Raw genomic sequence first — 19077 nt, forward strand, 5'->3', positions numbered from 1 at the left:
CGGTCCTATTTTGAGGTGTGCACTCTTTACTCAATTTTTTCCAGTGCTGTGATACTTTTTTTTTTGTACATTGCTATCCTAAGGAGAGGCCATCAATAAAAAATGGCCAGACAACCCTTTAATGTATTATTTCATTTCATATCTTTCTGTTAAACCCCATAAATACGGTACCTCAGTAGTAAATCCATTAGATTTCATCATACTTTGGGGTTTAAATCATTTTCGTGTGACAAGAAGTGGAAATCATAGCAAAAGTGCAATTCTAGAAGAAAAAAAAAGCAGTATGTCCGTGTAATAGAAGCGGCTTCTGTCAGAGAATTGCGTGCTACTTTGCACGCTTGGCTTCTTCTCTGACAGGCAGATTCAGAGCCGCCACAAGAATAGTTCCCAACATTTACATCTCTAAAATGTGGGCAATTTAAACCCAACCCCTGGTCAACCCAGGAATGCCTTCAAACCGCCCCGAAATGTCTCTTTTATGAACCCTTTGAGGTCTGGTCCATGGGAAAGTCATACAGGTATTCGCATGTTAGAAGACTCTGCTGTCTCAGTATAGGAGAAATAAACATGTATGTGTAATCGGAATACTGTAAAAAGGTACAGAACTGCCATAAGCATTTCTATATATGATACAAATAGTGCTTTTAGTGATATAAATCTGGAATTTTCACATAAAAGCATTTTCTGACATGTCACTCAGACACATCTGAAGTTCACATTGATAGAGTGCAGGTACGAGGACCTTTCATTTCTGCTATTGAAGGAAAACTCCTTTAAAATATGCTCGAAAATCACAGCAGATTAATAATAGCAGAAATCCATTCTAAATGTTGTCAGACTTTTTCGTAGACTCGTCTAAAATATCCCAAATTATTGATGAAGTCAAAGGCTCTTAAGTTTTCAACATTCTAAATAAAACGGCAATGTGGAAATGGCGCACTTCTAGTAAAGTAAAAAAAACTACAATGCAAATTACATCTTCTAGCAAGCGATAAATCGGAATAGCAGACCGGAGAGATATTGATGAGGCGCTAATGGCGGTCTTCTGCATTCCACTCATAGGACAATGTAGGAACCTAAAAACCCTATAGTGCAAGCGATCACAGAATGGGATGGAAGATCGCCACTTGAAACATGCGCTCTACAACTACAGCATAAGACATTCATGGAACAGAAGAGGTATAAAGCCTTACCCTCGTCAAGTGAAGAAGAGTAGTTACCCATAGTAAAGAGATGAAAGTGAAGAAAGCTTGATGGAAAATGAACGGAAAAGAGAAGGATCACTTAGAATGCTAGAAATGATGGTACCATACAGACAAAACTGAGAAGCAAACAATGCAGTATCTCGAATGTGACTGCTACCGAGATAGAACTACTACCCCTCTCCTCTACACCCACTACTATTATCAGAACCTGGAATAACAGGTGAACTGCTCGACAATTCAATAGATTTTATACTGAGTTACATAAATATATTTAATGCCATTATTAAAATAATATTTAAGCGCATCTGCTCTAAGACAGGTGAACTTGAAATAGTGTCATCTTTAAGATACCTATAGAGAATTACCATAGTGGACGCTGTACAGCACCTGTTCCAACATTTGGATCGCTGTTCGCTGTGAATTGGATTGATAGGTGCAATGTGTGGGAAGCTTTACACTGCACCATTCTGATATTTGATACTGGCAAGTGAACACCGTGTACAGCACGGCCATTCTTAGTGCCCACTACCTTAACCCTTTGTGGGCATGTTGTAGATACCCTTTGAAGTTCACCTGCCTAAGGCAATAAGAGAAGCTAGCGCATAAAAGAACGATCCAGGCAATATGAATAGTGTAGGGTCTGAGGGGGGCGATGGATGACACAGGGATTCTCTTTTTGTTGTGTTGTGAATCCCTGTGTCATGCACCTCCCCCTCAGGCCTTGCACTAAAGGGATTGTCTGGTTTCAGCAAATAAATCTATTTTTTTTTTTTTGTATAATGAAAAGTTATTCACTTTTCCAATATACTTTTTGTATCATTTCATCAAAGTTTTCAAGATTTCTGCTTGCTGTCCTTCAACAGGAACTTTTATTATTTACTCACAGTGGATACAATTCTGTCCATGGACATGTGATAGACACACAGGTGCACGGCTTGTTACAAGACAGCTAGATAATTTCCTAGAACAAAAAAATATTAGCTCCTATGTGTAGAAATTTTTTACTTCCCCTTTCCAATCCCTTGGTTGAACTTGATGGACATGTGTCTTTTTTCAACCGTACAAACTATGTAACTATGTAACTATGTAACTGTACTGTAACGAGCCGTGCACCTGTCCATCACATGTCCAGGACCGATTTTAATCCAATTCAGGTTCCTATGAAATGACAGCAAGCAGAGATCTTTAAAAAAAAAAGAGAAAGAAAAAGGAATTGATAAAGAAAACAAATTGGACAATTTTCTAACTTTTCTTTATAGAAATAATACAATTTATTTGCTGAAACTGTAAAAACCCCCTCCAGTTTTGCCTGGACTGTTCCTTTAGGGTTCTCATATTTTCATGTACACAATATTCTCTTTTTTATGTGAGTCTCACTTATTTATCTATCTGGAAAATGATTTCATATAAGATTCAATGTGTGAGATCGAGGTAATGGAGGACACTTTAATGTACCAATTTTATCATTACTGGATCATCTGTTTTCATGATACTTCCAATAACACAGATTTATATCACTAATCACAGTATTACATGGAAAAGTGTAAAAACGTGAATTGTTTGTTTCTTATTCCTCCCTGTCTTGAGCTTCGCCATGATCTTTATTCAGCTCTATTGCAATGATTTGGAATAATATGTCCCATAGGAAACAGTTTGGTATAAAGAAGATCGTTTTGTTCTGCTCCGGTTAAGACTCCCACTCAATGTGCGTATGTGTCTGTATGTAGTCACTGACTGTTCTGCACTAGGCAACTATATTATACAGTAAAAGTAGGCTGATATGTATGAACATTATCATTACTATAGCATTATTTTTTTAATGCAATTGTTAAATTACCAGTAAAGATGAAAGGTTATGGATGGTAATAAAGTGTCGGTTTGCATGAAATATAATTCATGAGATGAACTGTACATAATGAAGCTTTTTAAATTGTGTCATTCTCCGAGCTCTACGTATAAATGGTCAATACCTTCGTATTTGACACATAAAATACTTAACGGTATATGCCAGGCAAAAAGAGACATTGCCACAGCTGGATCCCCAGAGAATACATCAGCTTCCATACATATCCCCAAAGAATAGCATCAATGTTACTTTACACAACTGCGTCAACTGACTGCGCCTCTCGTCTCCCGCATGAATAATACACGACTGCAAAAGAGAAGAGGCTTCAGAACTAGGTAAAATGATAATGACACTGGATAAAACAAAACCTGCCTGCATTGTAAGTGCCTTATGTGTTTTACAGTACGTTTTAGACATTTCCGTAAGTATATAGCCTGTGTATTATAAAACATATGTGTATTCTGACCTGCAGTGAAAGAGCAATAACCTAAAAGTCTACCATTATAATTACCAATATCTATGGAACATTACCTGGAGGTTCCCAGAAATTGAAAATTGGGAGACAAAGTAGTGGTCGTAGGGGAAAACATTTTTCTAAACTTCCTTTAAGCAATCCCATTAGAAGCTGTTGTCTCATCAAGACAACCGCTGTTTACAAGGAAGCTGCCCTGCCGATCAGCTTCGTGTTTTTATTGTGAAAGGTAAGGCCAGTCCAACATTTTCCCTGCAGCGGCCACTACAGGGGAAATGTAGTATCACATGCTAGTTATTCAAATAAATGGCCGATCATGTAATAGGTAGTCAGATAAAGTCCATCGGAGCGGGAGTTGTTTTTTGTTAATTTTGGCTAATAGCGAGGATTCGAAGGGGTTATTCCCCTTATGACGTCCATATTCCCCAATAGAACATATGGATATATTTTGTCTTGTTGAGCCTATGGCTGATCATAGAAATGAATAGACTATATTCATCTCGTGACAAATGGAGACAAGATTGACTTTAGGATTATTGATTTTTTTTAAAAGCTGACACATACAATTAATCCAAATTAATACATAAAATGTAGTAAATAAAATATGACTAAGCTTTCTCAAATGTATGTGACAATGTAGGCTGAAAGCTAAATAGCTCATTGAAAGCACCAATATTAATATTCCGTTCTGTCCAGGTAAGAACTTTTACATGTCCAATGTTCTACACAGACAGGTCAATGATGCATTCTGTAGTAATTTACAGCTGCTAAGATCATGGCGTACCCCCTGCCCTCTTTGTGCCCTAAATTCAGGAACCTTTCATACTGTTTCTGGGGTGCAGATTGTGAGGAACTGTAGATCTCTGATCTCTTCTATATAAATCAGTCTGAGTCTGGTGACACACTATTTTCTAATGTCTTCTGCACTCCTAGGATATTGTAATTATTTTTTATCTCTTTAACTTTATGTTTTCTGGGCCAAATAATATACAAATTTAACAGACAAGACAAAGAAGGTAAGAAGAAACAAACTGTCAGGAATCGAATAGAGAAAATGGGGGTGGTGGAGAAATAGCCTTGGGGACATTATGTTGCAAATATTACAAGTCATTTAGGCTGAATTGACACTGCTTTGCATTGTACGCTTGGCGTTCCCGGCGCATACATCAAATGTATTCATAGTCCTGACTCAGCAGAGGGAAAAAGAGCATCATTGTGACCACTGTTTGACTGGTATATGTCGGTATACCCTTTTTATAACTGTATGGGATAGCGTAGTCTCCTGCGTTATGTCATACAGGGGCATCCCGCAAAGAAAAGTATACCGCGTGGTATACTCTTTTTTTTAACATAGGAGCCTATGGGCGATGGATGCCACTGTATGTCTATTAAGTGGAATCCATCTGAGGCATCTGTCAGATGTAAACATCTGGAAATATCCACATGTATAACTTCAACGTAAACTGAAAATGCAATGTGAATAGACATTCTCCATATTTGTAGTAGATAGATTAAGGGGTTTAAGGGCAATACCTAATCCAGAAATACCTTCCTTCTACCTCTGATCCTATAAGCACCCATATGGAATATTGTCTATTTAGTAGAATAAACTGTAGTGATAATTCACTGACAAATGTGGCAATATATAATAAGTATCGCAATGTGAACAAACCGTTCATGTCCTTATAATAAGTAATCAGAATATTTCACAAATTTGTATGAGGACGGTAATACTACCCCCTTCTGTTTCCCTCCCTCCTTAGGAATCTCCTCACCGCTAATCTGCAGGAGTAGACCTAATATTTCCCCGCATACACATCCTACTTTGTCCATTTTAACTACAGAACCCGGAATCTTAAGTAATTTCAAATGGTTAATACACTGCTGATCTACGGAGATTACGACCTTTTCTAAAGGCAAATTGGGCGCCCTGCTCTGTGCCACATGTAATAGTCTGGTTTCCTTCAGATTAGCGGCAGTATTCAGGTCTGGTACTAAAAAGTGATTATGGGAAGATTGAAAACTGGATCCTGTCATAGCAATGCAATAAAATCTTACCTGGCAGACGAGGGAGAAAGATTTGGTCTCTCGCTGCTCGTAGCTCCAGAGTAACAAAGTAGCTGTTACTCAACTGAGTGACTTGAGCAGATGACATTGGAGAAGTGACACATGTTAAATCTTACATGATTTGTTTACCAGAGACCTCGCCTTACCAGCAAATCGCCTGTAACAGAACAGTACAGAGCACCCTCTCTGTCCTACCCCACTGGAAACAGAGATTAGCTGGATTACACAGCAGATTTTTAATCTCTCAATTATACATGATATATATTACAGTCATAACTTTCAGCAGTACATTGCAACAATATAATCGCCTCACGTGGCCTAAAAGTAAAAGCTCCGCTACACTAGGAAACGGCATTATTAGTCATTCCTTAATATAACATTATAATCAGACTAGTTTCTGATAAAAACGTAGAGTTGCAGGAAATTTTAAGTTCCCCATAACACAGGCACCATTATTATTAGTGGCTCAGAGAGTCTGTTATAGTGTTTTGATGGGCATAACATTAATTTCCTAATATAATCATCAAAAATAATCTTTAAATAAAGTGGCACCACAGTGGAGCTGGAAGTACATGGGGAAAGTTGCTGAGTCGGGATCGTCGCAACTGTGGCGCAATTTTAAAGTTTACAATTTTTAAAGGAAAACAAGGATTTGGGGAAAACCTTACAAGCACCTGAACGCATTTGATTTTCTACAACAGTCACCCACAACTGTTTCCCATAAAGAAGCTTTGAGATTATCACAGTAATTCCAATATCTGATTGTGATTCACAACTAAGTGTGTATAACATTTAGCAAGCTCAGCTACATACACGCTTCATTTTTACCCAAAATAAACATCAGGATTATAAATACTATTCTGCCCTAAATAATAATATTTTTTTCTTTCCAGAGTACAGATGTAGCCACGTTTATCTTGACTGTGATAACTTGCTGCAGCGTGATATCACACAACAAATGCCATTGAAAAGTCATTGATAAAGTCAAGTTAAAGTTTCTTGCCACTGTGTATTTAATGTCTTAAAAGTCAAGATAAAGATGGCTACATACAGTGGAGGAAATAAGTATTTGATCCCTTGCTGATTTTGTAAGTTTGCCCACTGTCAAAGACATGAACAGTCTAGAATTTTTAGGCTAGGTTAATTTTACCAGTGAGAGATAGATTATATAAAAAAAAATAAACAGAAAATCACATAGTCATAATTATATATATTTATTTGCATTGTGCACAGAGAAATAAGTATTTGATCCCCTACCAACCATTAAGAGTTCAGCCTCCTCCAGACCAGTTACACGCTCCAAATCAACTTGGTGCCTGCATTAAAGACAGCTGTCTTACATGGTCACCTGTATAAAAGACTCCTGTCCACAGACTCAATTAATCAGTCTGACTCTAACCTCTACAACATGGGCAAGACCAACGAGCTTTCTAAGGATGTCAGGGACAAGATCATAGACCTGCACAAGGCTGGAATGGGCTACAAAACCATAAGTAAGATGCTGGGTGAGAAGGAGACAACTGTTGGTGCAATAGTAAGAAAATGGAAGACATACAAAATGACTGTCAATCGACATCGATCTGGGGCTCCATGCAAAATCTCACCTCGTGGGGTATCCTTGATCCTGAGGAAGGTGAGAGCTCAGCCGAAAACTACACGGGGGGAACTTGTTAATGATCTCAAGGCAGCTGGGACCACAGTCACCAAGAAAACCATTGGTAACACAGTACGCCGTAATGGATTAAAATCCTGCAGTGCCTGCAAGGTCCCCCTGCTCAAGAAGGCACATGTACAGGCCCGTCTGAAGTTTGCAAATGAACATCTGGATGATTCTGAGAGTGATTGGGAGAAGGTGCTGTGGTCAGATGAGACTAAAATTGAGCTCTTTGGCATTAACTCAACTCGCCGTTTTTGGAGGAAGAGAAATGCTGCCTATGACCCAAAGAACACCGTCCCCACTGTCAAGCATGGAGGTGGAAACATTATGTTTTCGGGGTGTTTCTCTGCTAACGGCACAGGACTACTTCACCGCATCAATGGGAGAATGGATGGAGCCATGTACCATCAAATCCTGAGTGACAACCTCCTTCCCTCCACCAGGAAATTAAAAATGGCTCGTGGCTGGGTCTTCCAGCACGACAATGACCCGAAACATACAGCCAAGGCAACAAAGGAGTGGCTCAAAAAGAAGCACATTAAGGTCATGGAGTGGCCTAGCCAGTCTCCAGACCTTAATCCCATCGAAAACTTATGGAGGGAGCTGAAGATCCGAGTTGCCAAGCGACAGCCTCGAAATCTTAATGATTTACAGATGATCTGCAAAGAGGAGTGGGCCAAAATTCCATCTAACATGTGTGCAAACCTCATCATCAACTACTAAAAATGTCTGACTGCTGTGCTTGCCAACAAGGGTTTTGCCACCAAGTATTAAGTCTTGTTTGCCAAAGGGATCAAATACTTATTTCTCTGAGCACAATGCAAATAAATGTATATAATTTTGACAATGTTATTTTTTTTTATTTTTTTAATATAATCTATCTCTCACTGGTAAAATTAACCTAGCCTAAAAATTCTAGACTGTTCATGTCTTTGACAGTGGACAAACTTACAAAATCAGCAAGGGATCAAATACTTATTTCCTTCACTGTATGTATGTTGTGACTTCTGTTTTCTATCAAGAACAGCACTGCAGCCATTCAGTACACACGTAATGATTTAGCGCACACTGAATGATGGTGGGAAAGTTTAATACTTTGATAATAATTTGATCTTCTATACAATCGGGATCGGCGTCATTTCAAGGTCTATGTAAATATAACTGTTTTTGCTTTTGGGTCACCTGGTGTCAAATAAAACTAGATTCACTGGATTCAAGCTTTTGATGGTGCCTTCGAATCCCTTCTATTTAGGGCAACCTGAGCACTTTGTGGGAAGAAATGAAAATATTGGCACTGATAAAAGACTAAGTATATTATTTTTGTATGTCTCAAACAATATCTGTTTTCTAAGGTACTCCAATATTCCCATGTTCCTTTTGTAAAACTATTAATTGATGGGAGAAACTTTTCATCCACATAGAGGAGGGAATATAAGTGGAAAATGTAGGAAAAAGCTGAGGAGCGGAGAAGGATGAGGGAGTCCAAATAGGGAAGGAAGGGAGACAACATAGGTAACAACATGAAGAAGGTTCCTAGCAGACAATGGTTTATGATGTAAAATATCGTAAGATCGAGTAAAAGTTTGCTAGTGTAAACATGTTTAGTGATTGTCTTGAAATTGTTCACTTGTCGTTGATTAAATCTATTATGATGGCCTAAGGCCCTATTCAGACGACAGGGGCAATCGGCCGTGTGACGTCCGTTTTTTTTTTAAATGACCGTCACACAGCTGCATTAAAATAAAATGCATGTCTATGGGGCTATTCACACAGCCGTATTTTTAAACAGAGTGTGTGAACGGCCCAGGAAAAAATAGGACATGTACTATTTTTGGTCGTTTTCCCAGATCCCTCAATAGACTCAAGTCTATTGATTGAATTGCCACCCGGTCGTGTGAATAAGGCCTTAAAATTATCAATTTTTGGCTCTATATCTCCTCTTGTAGACAGTTAAAAATGCGGCAATCTTATTCAAAATTTTGGCACAAATCACTATAACTATCTCCTTTACTTGGCCAGCCTTAGTAAGTTTGGGCCCATGAGTGTCCATGGGAATTTTGTATATCAGGTCCATTTGAGTAATGTTCAATGATCATTTTCAAGAGTCAAAATGCTTTTTTTATTTTACTGAGAGTTCCAATGTCACTGCACTATTATCGTTCCAAAATCCACAGTAGTTATATTTCCAATAGAAAGTGCTAGATATATTGTACATCTCTGGAATGACTTATTAGCATTTGAGATTTCACAGCCGTTTCCCATTAATAAAAAAATTAGAAGTGAAATTGATATTACTTAGATTTAACAAAATGATTTAAGATATTAGAAAATGTTCCGCTTACAAAGTAATATCTGGCATTTGTTCAAAAATGATGTCACCTCAATGACTAAATGTAAGAACACTCCTAAAATATTGTCCGACTGGTAATACTGTATATATGTAAAGGATCTGCCAGACACAGCTTCTGTGTCGACGCCCGTGTTTAATCAGTCTGCATCTGCTCCTAGGTCTGATAGAGTGACTCGATCTGCTACCACTCAGGCTGGTAGGCTGAGGCGTGGGAGAACCTATCATAGCCTGGCCAGACGGAGCTAGCTCCTGCCCTCTGTCTATTTATACCTTCATTTCCTGCTCCTCCTTTGCCTGTGATTCTGTCTGGTTTCCTGGCTCTGCTGTTCCTGCTAGTACTATTGTCCTCTGCTTCAAATTGACCCTGGCTTTACTGACTACTCTCCTGCTCTGCGTTTGGTACCTCGTACACTCCTGGTTTGACTCGGCTCGTTCACTACTCTTGTTGCTCACGGTGTTGCCGTGGGCAACTGACCCATTTCCCTTAGCTTCTGTGTACCCTTGTCTGTTTGTCTGTCGTTCACTTATTGAGCGTAGGGACTGTCACCCAGTTGTACGCCGTCGCTTAGGACGGGTCGTGCAAGTAGACAGGGACTGAGTGGCGGGTAGATTAGGGCCTCCCTGTCTGTCTCCCTACCCCGACATTACAATATATATATATATATATATATATATATATATATATATATATATATATATATATGTATAATACAATACCATTTATCTTATCCTTACAAGGCCATAAATGGAATACAACTGCGGGAATGTCTGTGCCCTGAATATTATGGTTTTATACGCACATCAAAATGTCAGATCATGTTCTCATACTGGACCAGTTTACAGTCAGCAATTACAGCCCCTCAAGTCCTGTGCAAAATATTAATGACAGGATTATTTTATGGCATAACAAAGAGATTACTCAGAAACATATTCTAGGGTTTAAAGATGCTTTGTCATGGTTTTATGTAAATTTTGGTCAATCGTAAAGTGAGAAGTTCTGCAACTTACTTTATGTTTCAATACCTCACCGTTTTTAGAATTTGTGATCGCTATCATTGAATGGAAACATTTTTGTTAACGTCTAGAAACTGAAAACCCATTATGATCATGTCCAACTAAAACAGGTGCATGGGTCATTACAAGAGAGAGCCCCTGTATACGCTGTATAATCCCCCCTAATACACTTAATAAGCCATGCCCCTGTGTTAGGCCAGGATCACTCACGCAGTTTTGGGCTCAGGTTTTGGCTCAGTTTTAGTAGACACAAAAGAAGGGCGATGTATCAGTCTTTTCTTTTTACGTGTGTGTGTGTGTGTGTGTGTGTGTGTGTGTGTGTGTGTGTGTGTGTCTACGTGATCCTGGCCTTAGACATACAGTACATTCGGAAAGTCTTGAGACCCTTTCACTTTTTTCACATTTTGTTATTTTGAGGCTTTTGAGGTTCGATTGTCCGGGTTCGCTCATCTCAAAGACACTCCATTTGGATGTTTGGAAACTGAAAAGCACGTGGTGCTTTTCTGGTTACATTCATCCTTTTGACAGCTGGTGCGCGGTTTCAGTCGGTTCGCACGGAAGTGCTTCCGTGCGACCTGCATGGTTTTCACGCACCCATTGACTTCAATGGGTGCGTGATGCGCGAAATACGCGGAGATATTGAACATGTCGCGCTTTTTGCGCAGCTGACAAACCCTGCGCAAAAAGCACGGACTGTCTGTACTGCCCCATAGACTTGTATTGGTCTGTGCGTGGCGCGTGAAAACCACGCGGCCCGCACGGACCGAATACACGTTCGTGTGAATCCCCCCTTAGGATAGTGGGCACTGAGTAGAGCAATGAACATTTTTACCTTTGCTTTTGTGCCCAACTACACATCAAAAACCGCTGTCTTAAGCGTAGATACAGCCTAGAATTATATAGCCATTCATTCCAATCTACATGCAGCTGCTTGGGGCTTGTTAGGCCATGTTCACATAGCATATGTCCAGGCTGAAAAATAGGAAACAGCCTATGAAATCCAGGCATTTTGGGAGCGTTTCATTTTACATTTGTGAACGCTTTCGAAGAGTTTTTAAAAGTGTCAATGGCTAATGGGAAAAATAAAACTTGTAAAAAACGTAAAAAAGAAACATGTCACATACTTTTTTTATGTCGCATACTTTTTTTATGAAGTGTATTTTTAAGAGGCATTTTATAATTCCCATTGATTTGCAGGCGTATTTCAAGTGTATTTCGGAGCATATTACGAGCATTTTATGCTCCAAAATATGCTTGAAAATATGCTGTGTGAACATGGCCGCAGTTCCAATCAGTGGCAATACCTGTTTACAGAAATAATTCAGTCTGTCACAAAGCTAAATTCACTCCTATACAGCTGCATATTTCTGCCTAAGGATGGGCCGCAGGCTATCACCCGCAATTGCGGGCCGTGCTCACATTATAAAGTATAGGAGCACGGTCTGTAAATGCAATAATAGGACATGTCCTATTCTATGTGGGTCATTTCTGCGGCCCGGACACTTACGTAAATATACAAGAAGGTGCTCGTGGCTCATAAAAATAAATGTATCAGTATTTTTATCCGCAATTACGAATACGTAATTGCGGATAAAAATTACAGTCGTGTACATGAGGCCTTAGACTGCATGTATACTGCGTGATATTATTTTTTTTGTATGCAGTTGTTTTGAAAAGTGCACTATGCTCTTCATTACAGTCTCCCGGCATATATGATACAACATTTTGACATATGTTTACTATGGGCATGTCAGCGCGTACATCAGATTTTCCCGGCATACACACAAACTCTTGATATATTAGGAACCCTTCAACGTGTCATCCCCTAAGGATGTGTCATCCCGTAACTTATCTCTAAACCTGACATATCCTGAGATGTACGGCGCAAGATATTAAACAAACATGTAAAAAAAACAGGTAGATACAACAGATACCTCCGAACGATCCGATCCGTCAGACATCTGTCACTTATAGACTCCCATGTATCATTTTTTTCATGGGATGGCATGAGAATGTATTGATTTGGTATCATGACAAATTGTATATCTTAACACAATTCAAGAAGAGTTAATGGTGGACACCTCTGTACGTACTACTAGATGGCGGCACTCTTGTAGACGTCTGTAGTTTACAGTTATTATAGGAATGTGCTGCCTGTATTTTGTTTAGTAATATTCCCCAAATTGCCTAGCGCTATGTTTAGTATAACAGACTCGGTGCACTGTAGGGGGTTTGTTCTAAGTAATGGAGTAGGCTGATATTTAGGATGTGCATGAATCTGTCAGTGTGTATGACTGAGCAGGGACTCGGAACATATTTATAACCTGGCAGCAATACATCCAGGACTTACCAATGTCATTGCTTTTATCTGATGAGTCTCTGTCAGGAGTGCTGGATACAGTACTGATTCCCACCTCTGCCTTCGGACTGTCACTCCTATTTGTCAAGACATCCAAACATATTTCAAAAAAAATTACAAGCATGTCTCAAAGCAACAAATCACACTTCCAAATCTGGAAGTAAAACATTTCGACAATGTAAACAAGCTGAATTCAGGATTTGGAGTTTCAATGAACTTGCGTATTCTTAAAGTAAAAGTCTGGTTGGGAGCGGTTAGGCTGGATTTACACGGGACGGAAAGGCTGCGGTTTTTCATGAGAAATTTCCAGGGTGAAATCTGCAGGAAACGACGCACATAAAACATCAGTGTTTAGCTGTGGAATTGCTGTGGAAATATTGCATAATTGCTACGAAAAAATCCTCAGCATTTCCATCCTGTGTGAATCCAGCCTAAGGCCTTATTCACATGGACGTGTTATACGTCGGTGATACGCGAGTGATTTTCACGCGCGTCGCACGGACCTATGTTAGTGAATGGGGCCATTCAGACTGTCAGTGAATTTCACCCAGTGTATGTGCGCTGTGTAAAACATGTCCTATACTTGGTCGTGTTTCGCGCAGCAAGCACCCAATGAAGTCAATGGGTGTGTGCAAATCGCGCACAGCACACGGAAGCACTTCCGGGTGCCGCGCGTGATGCGCGCTACAGTAGTAAAATAAATGAATGAAAACAGAAAAGCAAAACTCTACATTATATTAACTCTATATTAATATATGTAAATTTAAAACTATTGGCAAATTGGACCAAGCATGATGACAGAAAGGACGCTTTTATGTATACTCCAATCTGAACAGTAGTTAATAACACAGCTTGACTGTCCTACGCTGAGCAAGCACACGATGATAAATATAACTCCTCTATTAGTATATCATGCTCAGATTGCGGAGCTGCCGGAGGAGTCACCTCTATGTCACCTAAACAAGTCTGGACTATTGCTGGACTTGGATTACACTTTCACTCCACTTCTATGAGTTCAATTAACTCCTCATTATACTTGAGTTGTGAAGATCACATTATAATATCCTGAAACGGACATCATCCTCGTATGCACAAGGCTGTATTTATAGTTTGTGCTGCCATAGGCAAAATCAGGGAGAGCACCAAAAAATCAGGTGTCACCAAAAATACTCCTTCTTTTATGTGGAGATGACCTTTAACTATAGCATTTTATAAGAACTGTTATAAATTAAATACATTAATGAATTGATATTGATTCTCACATCCTTTCTTTATACTGACTTTGTATCCCAGTATAACTGTATATACTTGTGCCACCCAGGCTCTGTACAAATTACACTTTACCACTACGTTCGGAATATACTGAAGGTATCCCCATTGAACTAGGGCAATAAAGTGTCGGCATACCTTTTTTTTTACGCTGTATGGAGTAGTAGGCATAGACATACAATAAAAAACCTATATACCACACTGTATATATATGGGTGATTTTAATCAGTTCAATGCTGGATCCTACCATCCCCAGGTATATATGTAGGCTTAGTCCCAGTTCTGGGTGTATGTGCAGCGTAGGTTCCCACCTTACAGAGGTCGCCTTGTCGTGGCAGGTGGGCTAACACTTTTTGATCAAAATGTGCACTAAGAACCTCCGTAAGAGGTATAAGTTGGAAAATGACCCCAACGGAAGACTTAAATGCAACGTGAACAGAGCCTAAGCTACTACAGACATTTACACTGTAGAACCGGGCTTAAAGTGCCCTATCTCCTACATAATCTGTTCGGCGCTGTAATGTAGGTAACAACAGTGGTTTTTATTTTGAAAAAAGATCATTTTTGACCAAGTTATGAACAATTTTAGATTTATGCTAATGAGTTTCTTAATAGACAACAGGGTGTGTTTTTACTTTTTGACCAAGTGGGTGTTGTACAGAGATGTGTCTGACGCTGACCAATCAGTGACCAATCAGCGTCATACACTTCTCATTGTTCCAACACAGTGTGATTGTGCAGTGAAAGAAGCTGGGCTGGAACAATGAGAAGTGTATGACACTGATTGGTCACTGATTGGTCAGCGTCATACACTTCTCTTTACAACGCCCAGTTGGTAAAAAGCAAAAACACACCCAGTTGTCTATTAAGAAACTAATTAGCATAAATCTAAAATTGTTCATAACTTGGTCAAAAATGATCGTTTTTCAAAATAAAAACCACTGCTATTATCTACATTACAGCGGCGATAAGATTATGTAGGAGATAGGGCATTTATAATCTGGTGACAGAGCCTCTTTAAAGTCTCTGCCAAAATCCGCAATAAAATCCGCATGTATTTTGTTGTTGAATTTGATGCGGAATTTAGCCGCAGATTTTCATTCCTTGCATTGCAAAGAACAAAATCTGTGTTAAAAATCTGCAACATTTACACAATAGATAGGGCATGCTACGGATTTGAAAATCCGCTGTATGCCTACAATCTGCAGCAGATTTTTTACGCTCTGAGTGAATGGGGTTTCGTAAAACTGCATTCACTAACATTGTACTGAACTATGTTGCAGAATTTCAGTGTGGTTTCCACTGCCGAAATTCAGGAACAAATATACGCGATGTGTGAACATAGCCTTAGACTGTGATGTCCTATGGATGCCTCTTTGTAACCATCACCTGTTTTTTTTCTACTACTTCTCCTTTTCCAAGACATTACAACTTCCTAATTTAACCCTTTGTTGTTTCACCTGTCCATTAGTATTCTTCTCTGATTATAGCGAAAATCTACATTCTTTTTTTTCTCTATTAGGAAACATATACATATGTCTTGCAGCGGCATTGGTTGTCATGCGATACTGCACTTGATGGTGTAGGGACCCACTTAAAAGAGGTCGCCTTGAAGTGGCAAGTGGGCTCATACAGTTTGATCAAAATGTTTACTCAGAAGCTCATGTTCATATCATTTTAATTTTGCTTAGCCGCAGTGGATGTGTGGTCCAGGTTTTTCTCTCCCCCCTGTTGAATATACACAATATATAATGCTATTCTTGGGATGGGATAAATACAAGCTGATCAGATACTATTTGGGGACTTACCGTGCATGTGTCACAGGTCCTGCTGGTCTCTCTGGCCTCCGAGGAGGGAGTGTGCCAGATTTACTAGAAGTGCTAGTCTTGGGTGGGCGGGGCTTCTTTGGAGGTACAGCGGGAACTGAGTGCTTCAGTGAACTATCCCCTTTGTGATCTCTGTCAGATCTCTCTGTAATAAGATAGCTTTCGTTTTAACAAAACATGATCAAATTAGAAATATAATCAAAAGGACTAGGTAAAACGTCTAACCATGAATTTAATTTGAAGAAATCCATTTTACCTCATTATGATGGTCTTATGACCCCACTCCTTATAGCAAATCTCCACCCTTTAATACTGGGGCAAATCTGTGAGATTTCCAGCAAGGGAAACGAAATCTCGTTTACATCGTAATCTCGCAAGATTACGCGTGGCATGCTGGAATCTCACAGAAAAGATTCAGAAGTGTCAGGATTCTGAATACACATGACGTCCAGGCTGGAGGTAATGTATATTGATTATCAGGACACTTGATTAACGTTAATGTCTGTGTATGTGGCTGCACATCGTGTTCTAGTAAGAACGCGATGCTGCTGTGTAAATGAATGGAGAGGAGTGTATGACGCTGACTGGTCGCTGATTGGTCAGCGTCATACACTCCTCTGTACAACGCCCACTTGGTCGAAAGTAAATACATGCCCACTTGGGCATTAAGAAACTCATTAGCATAAAGCTAAAAATCGCTAATAAAGTGCTTTAAAATAGATCGTTTTTCTAAATAAATGCATCACTGTCACCTACATTACAGCGCCGATCTCCTTATATAGGGGGCAGGGCACTTATAATGTGGTGACAGAGCCTCTTTAAGGCCTGAGTTATTATGAATTCAAATCAATAAATTACAGGTTATCCTGAATGTTTTACTTCACAGGTTCCCTTTAATTAAATATAGAAGATAAATAATGTCTTAGTCCTTTTTTTTATATGTTGTAGCTATTTATATTTTATTTTTGTAGACACAAACTTCCTTCATGTACTGTCTGCACATACAGTCAAAAGGGTGTGTGTGCTTTATGGCAGCTGCAATGAATGGGAGTCATTGTTCAGCAAAGTGTCAATAGACAGGCTGGGTGTAAACCTTATTCAGATATTCAGATATGCCTATATAGTTGAAGACAACTAAAGTTGACGGTCATGAAAAAAATAAAATGCATACCACATATATACAGTTCTATTAAAAAGCGTAGTTGATTACACTTTTCAATACATTCCAACGTATACCGGACAAATGTATACCAATAAGACACTCTTTGGCATAGGTTTGGCCTGTGGATATGCCATAAATGTGCAAGATGGTATGTTGAAGTGTATGTCAGCTGTGCACCACAGATGTAATGTCAATTGAGCCTAAGGGCACGGCCAGACGTGGCGGAATTACTGTGGAATTCCGCTGCGGAAAGTCCGCAGTGGAATTCTCCAGCGGCCATTTTTTACAGTATTTTCAATACATTTTTAGGCAAGTTAGTTCAGACGTGGCAGAAAACTCCGCTGCTGACCATATGCTGCGGTGCAGAATTTTCCCTCCGCAGCATGCACTGTCTGTTGCGGAGAAGAAGCAGAATTTCACTGCGGATTTCAGCCTTTGCAATGCAAAAACTGAAATCTGTGGCAAGTTCACTGTCTTTTCTGCAACGTCTGAATTACCTGTCAAATATGCAAATGTTGGTGCAGATTCGTTGCGTAATTGCCCAAAATCTGCACCTATCATTTGCAGCGGAAAAACTCCGCCACATCTGGACTTGCCCTAATACAATCTCCAGGAAAAGATGGAGCCCAGTCCCTCGCCCAAGAAGTGGCAGTGGAGCAGCGAACAGAGTGTTCCTATTCTGCTTTATCTAGGCTTCCAGCAGTATAAAAGTTGTCATCTGTCATTCAATCCTCTGTCCTCTAATGATAATAAAAACACTATTCTGAGTCTGACCCAGTCTACACAACAAAGCTGAAAAGTGAGCAGCAGAAAACCAGAAATGTCAGTCTATTGTGTGTGCTTCAATAACTAGTGTGAAAACTGGAATGTTTCAGTATTTTTTCTAAAAGGACATAAAACAACACAAAAAATTACAAATATAATATGTCATTATCTAGATACATTCCCTTTAGTCTGAATATTGCACAGCACTTACCCTTCTCATCTGGTCTGTGTGGGAGAGTTTCGGGCCTTTCTGGAGGAATCTTCCTGATGTCATGCTTTCTGTCTGATTCCAATGAATAAAAAAACAATGTCAAATTATCTACAAGAGGACATATCAACTAAACTGCATAAAAATACAGCATTCTGAGCACAGCACGGGGATTACGGACATGATTTAGACAGAACACTCCAGGGAAAGTAGCTGTATAATATATCTGAAGAAGCTTAGTCAGGACACCTTGATGGAAATAAGATTATCTTGTCTGGCTCGATACGCTAGCTCCTTAAAATTCATGTATGCAAATCCAGGATGTATAGATTCTCCCTCACCTCTTCAGGGAATTTGAAATGCATGTAAAATAAATCTCAGATGACAAAACCCTGTCCACATATAGATATAAAAAATATAATGTAATCCCTGGTCACCAAATGTGTAATGATCTGCATCCATCCTGTGTTCAATTCCCTTGATGCACAAACCAAGAATAGAAATTTGCAAAATCCTCATGATCTCACTTGTGATTGGAATTAGTGACAGTGTTGTGATTTCGTCTGTATTTAAACAGCCGCCCTCTGTGCACTCATATACATGTTTTTAAACCCTAGTGGTATCCTGGTACAATATGTAGATACCACTCTGAAATTCCTACCCAATGCAGTTTTTGGTTATCATTTGTGTAATTTATACAATCTGCAAACACCCAATAGAAAATTATTTTGCAAGAGTATGTGGGCAATGGTAAGTATAAATGAAAGATTGTAGTGCACCAATACAAGAATATTTTGGCTTTAACAACCAGAGCTTCTTTGTTTTTTTTGGCGTCACCACAGTCCACGAGCAGTAAGGGCACATTAAGACGTGGCAG

At 39.3% G+C, this 19077-nt stretch overlaps 1 protein-coding gene across 2 annotated transcripts in view; it reads right to left on the minus strand.

Moving 5' to 3' along the window:
• The window catches only part of SH3KBP1 (SH3 domain containing kinase binding protein 1), a 337971-nt gene that overhangs the window by 19363 nt on the left and 299531 nt on the right, over window positions 1-19077 (minus strand). For both annotated transcript variants that reach the window (XM_075854029.1, XM_075854030.1), the window contains 3 exons: window positions 18204-18275; window positions 16048-16210; window positions 12962-13047 (listed from right to left, as the gene is read on the minus strand). In XM_075854029.1, coding sequence (XP_075710144.1) covers window positions 12962-13047; window positions 16048-16210; window positions 18204-18275 — 321 coding nt within the window. The remainder of the gene's footprint in view (window positions 1-12961; window positions 13048-16047; window positions 16211-18203; window positions 18276-19077) is intronic.

This window comes from Rhinoderma darwinii, chromosome 2 (genome assembly GCF_050947455.1).
Source record: "Rhinoderma darwinii isolate aRhiDar2 chromosome 2, aRhiDar2.hap1, whole genome shotgun sequence".
In the NCBI taxonomy this organism is placed as follows: Eukaryota; Metazoa; Chordata; class Amphibia; order Anura; family Rhinodermatidae; genus Rhinoderma; species Rhinoderma darwinii.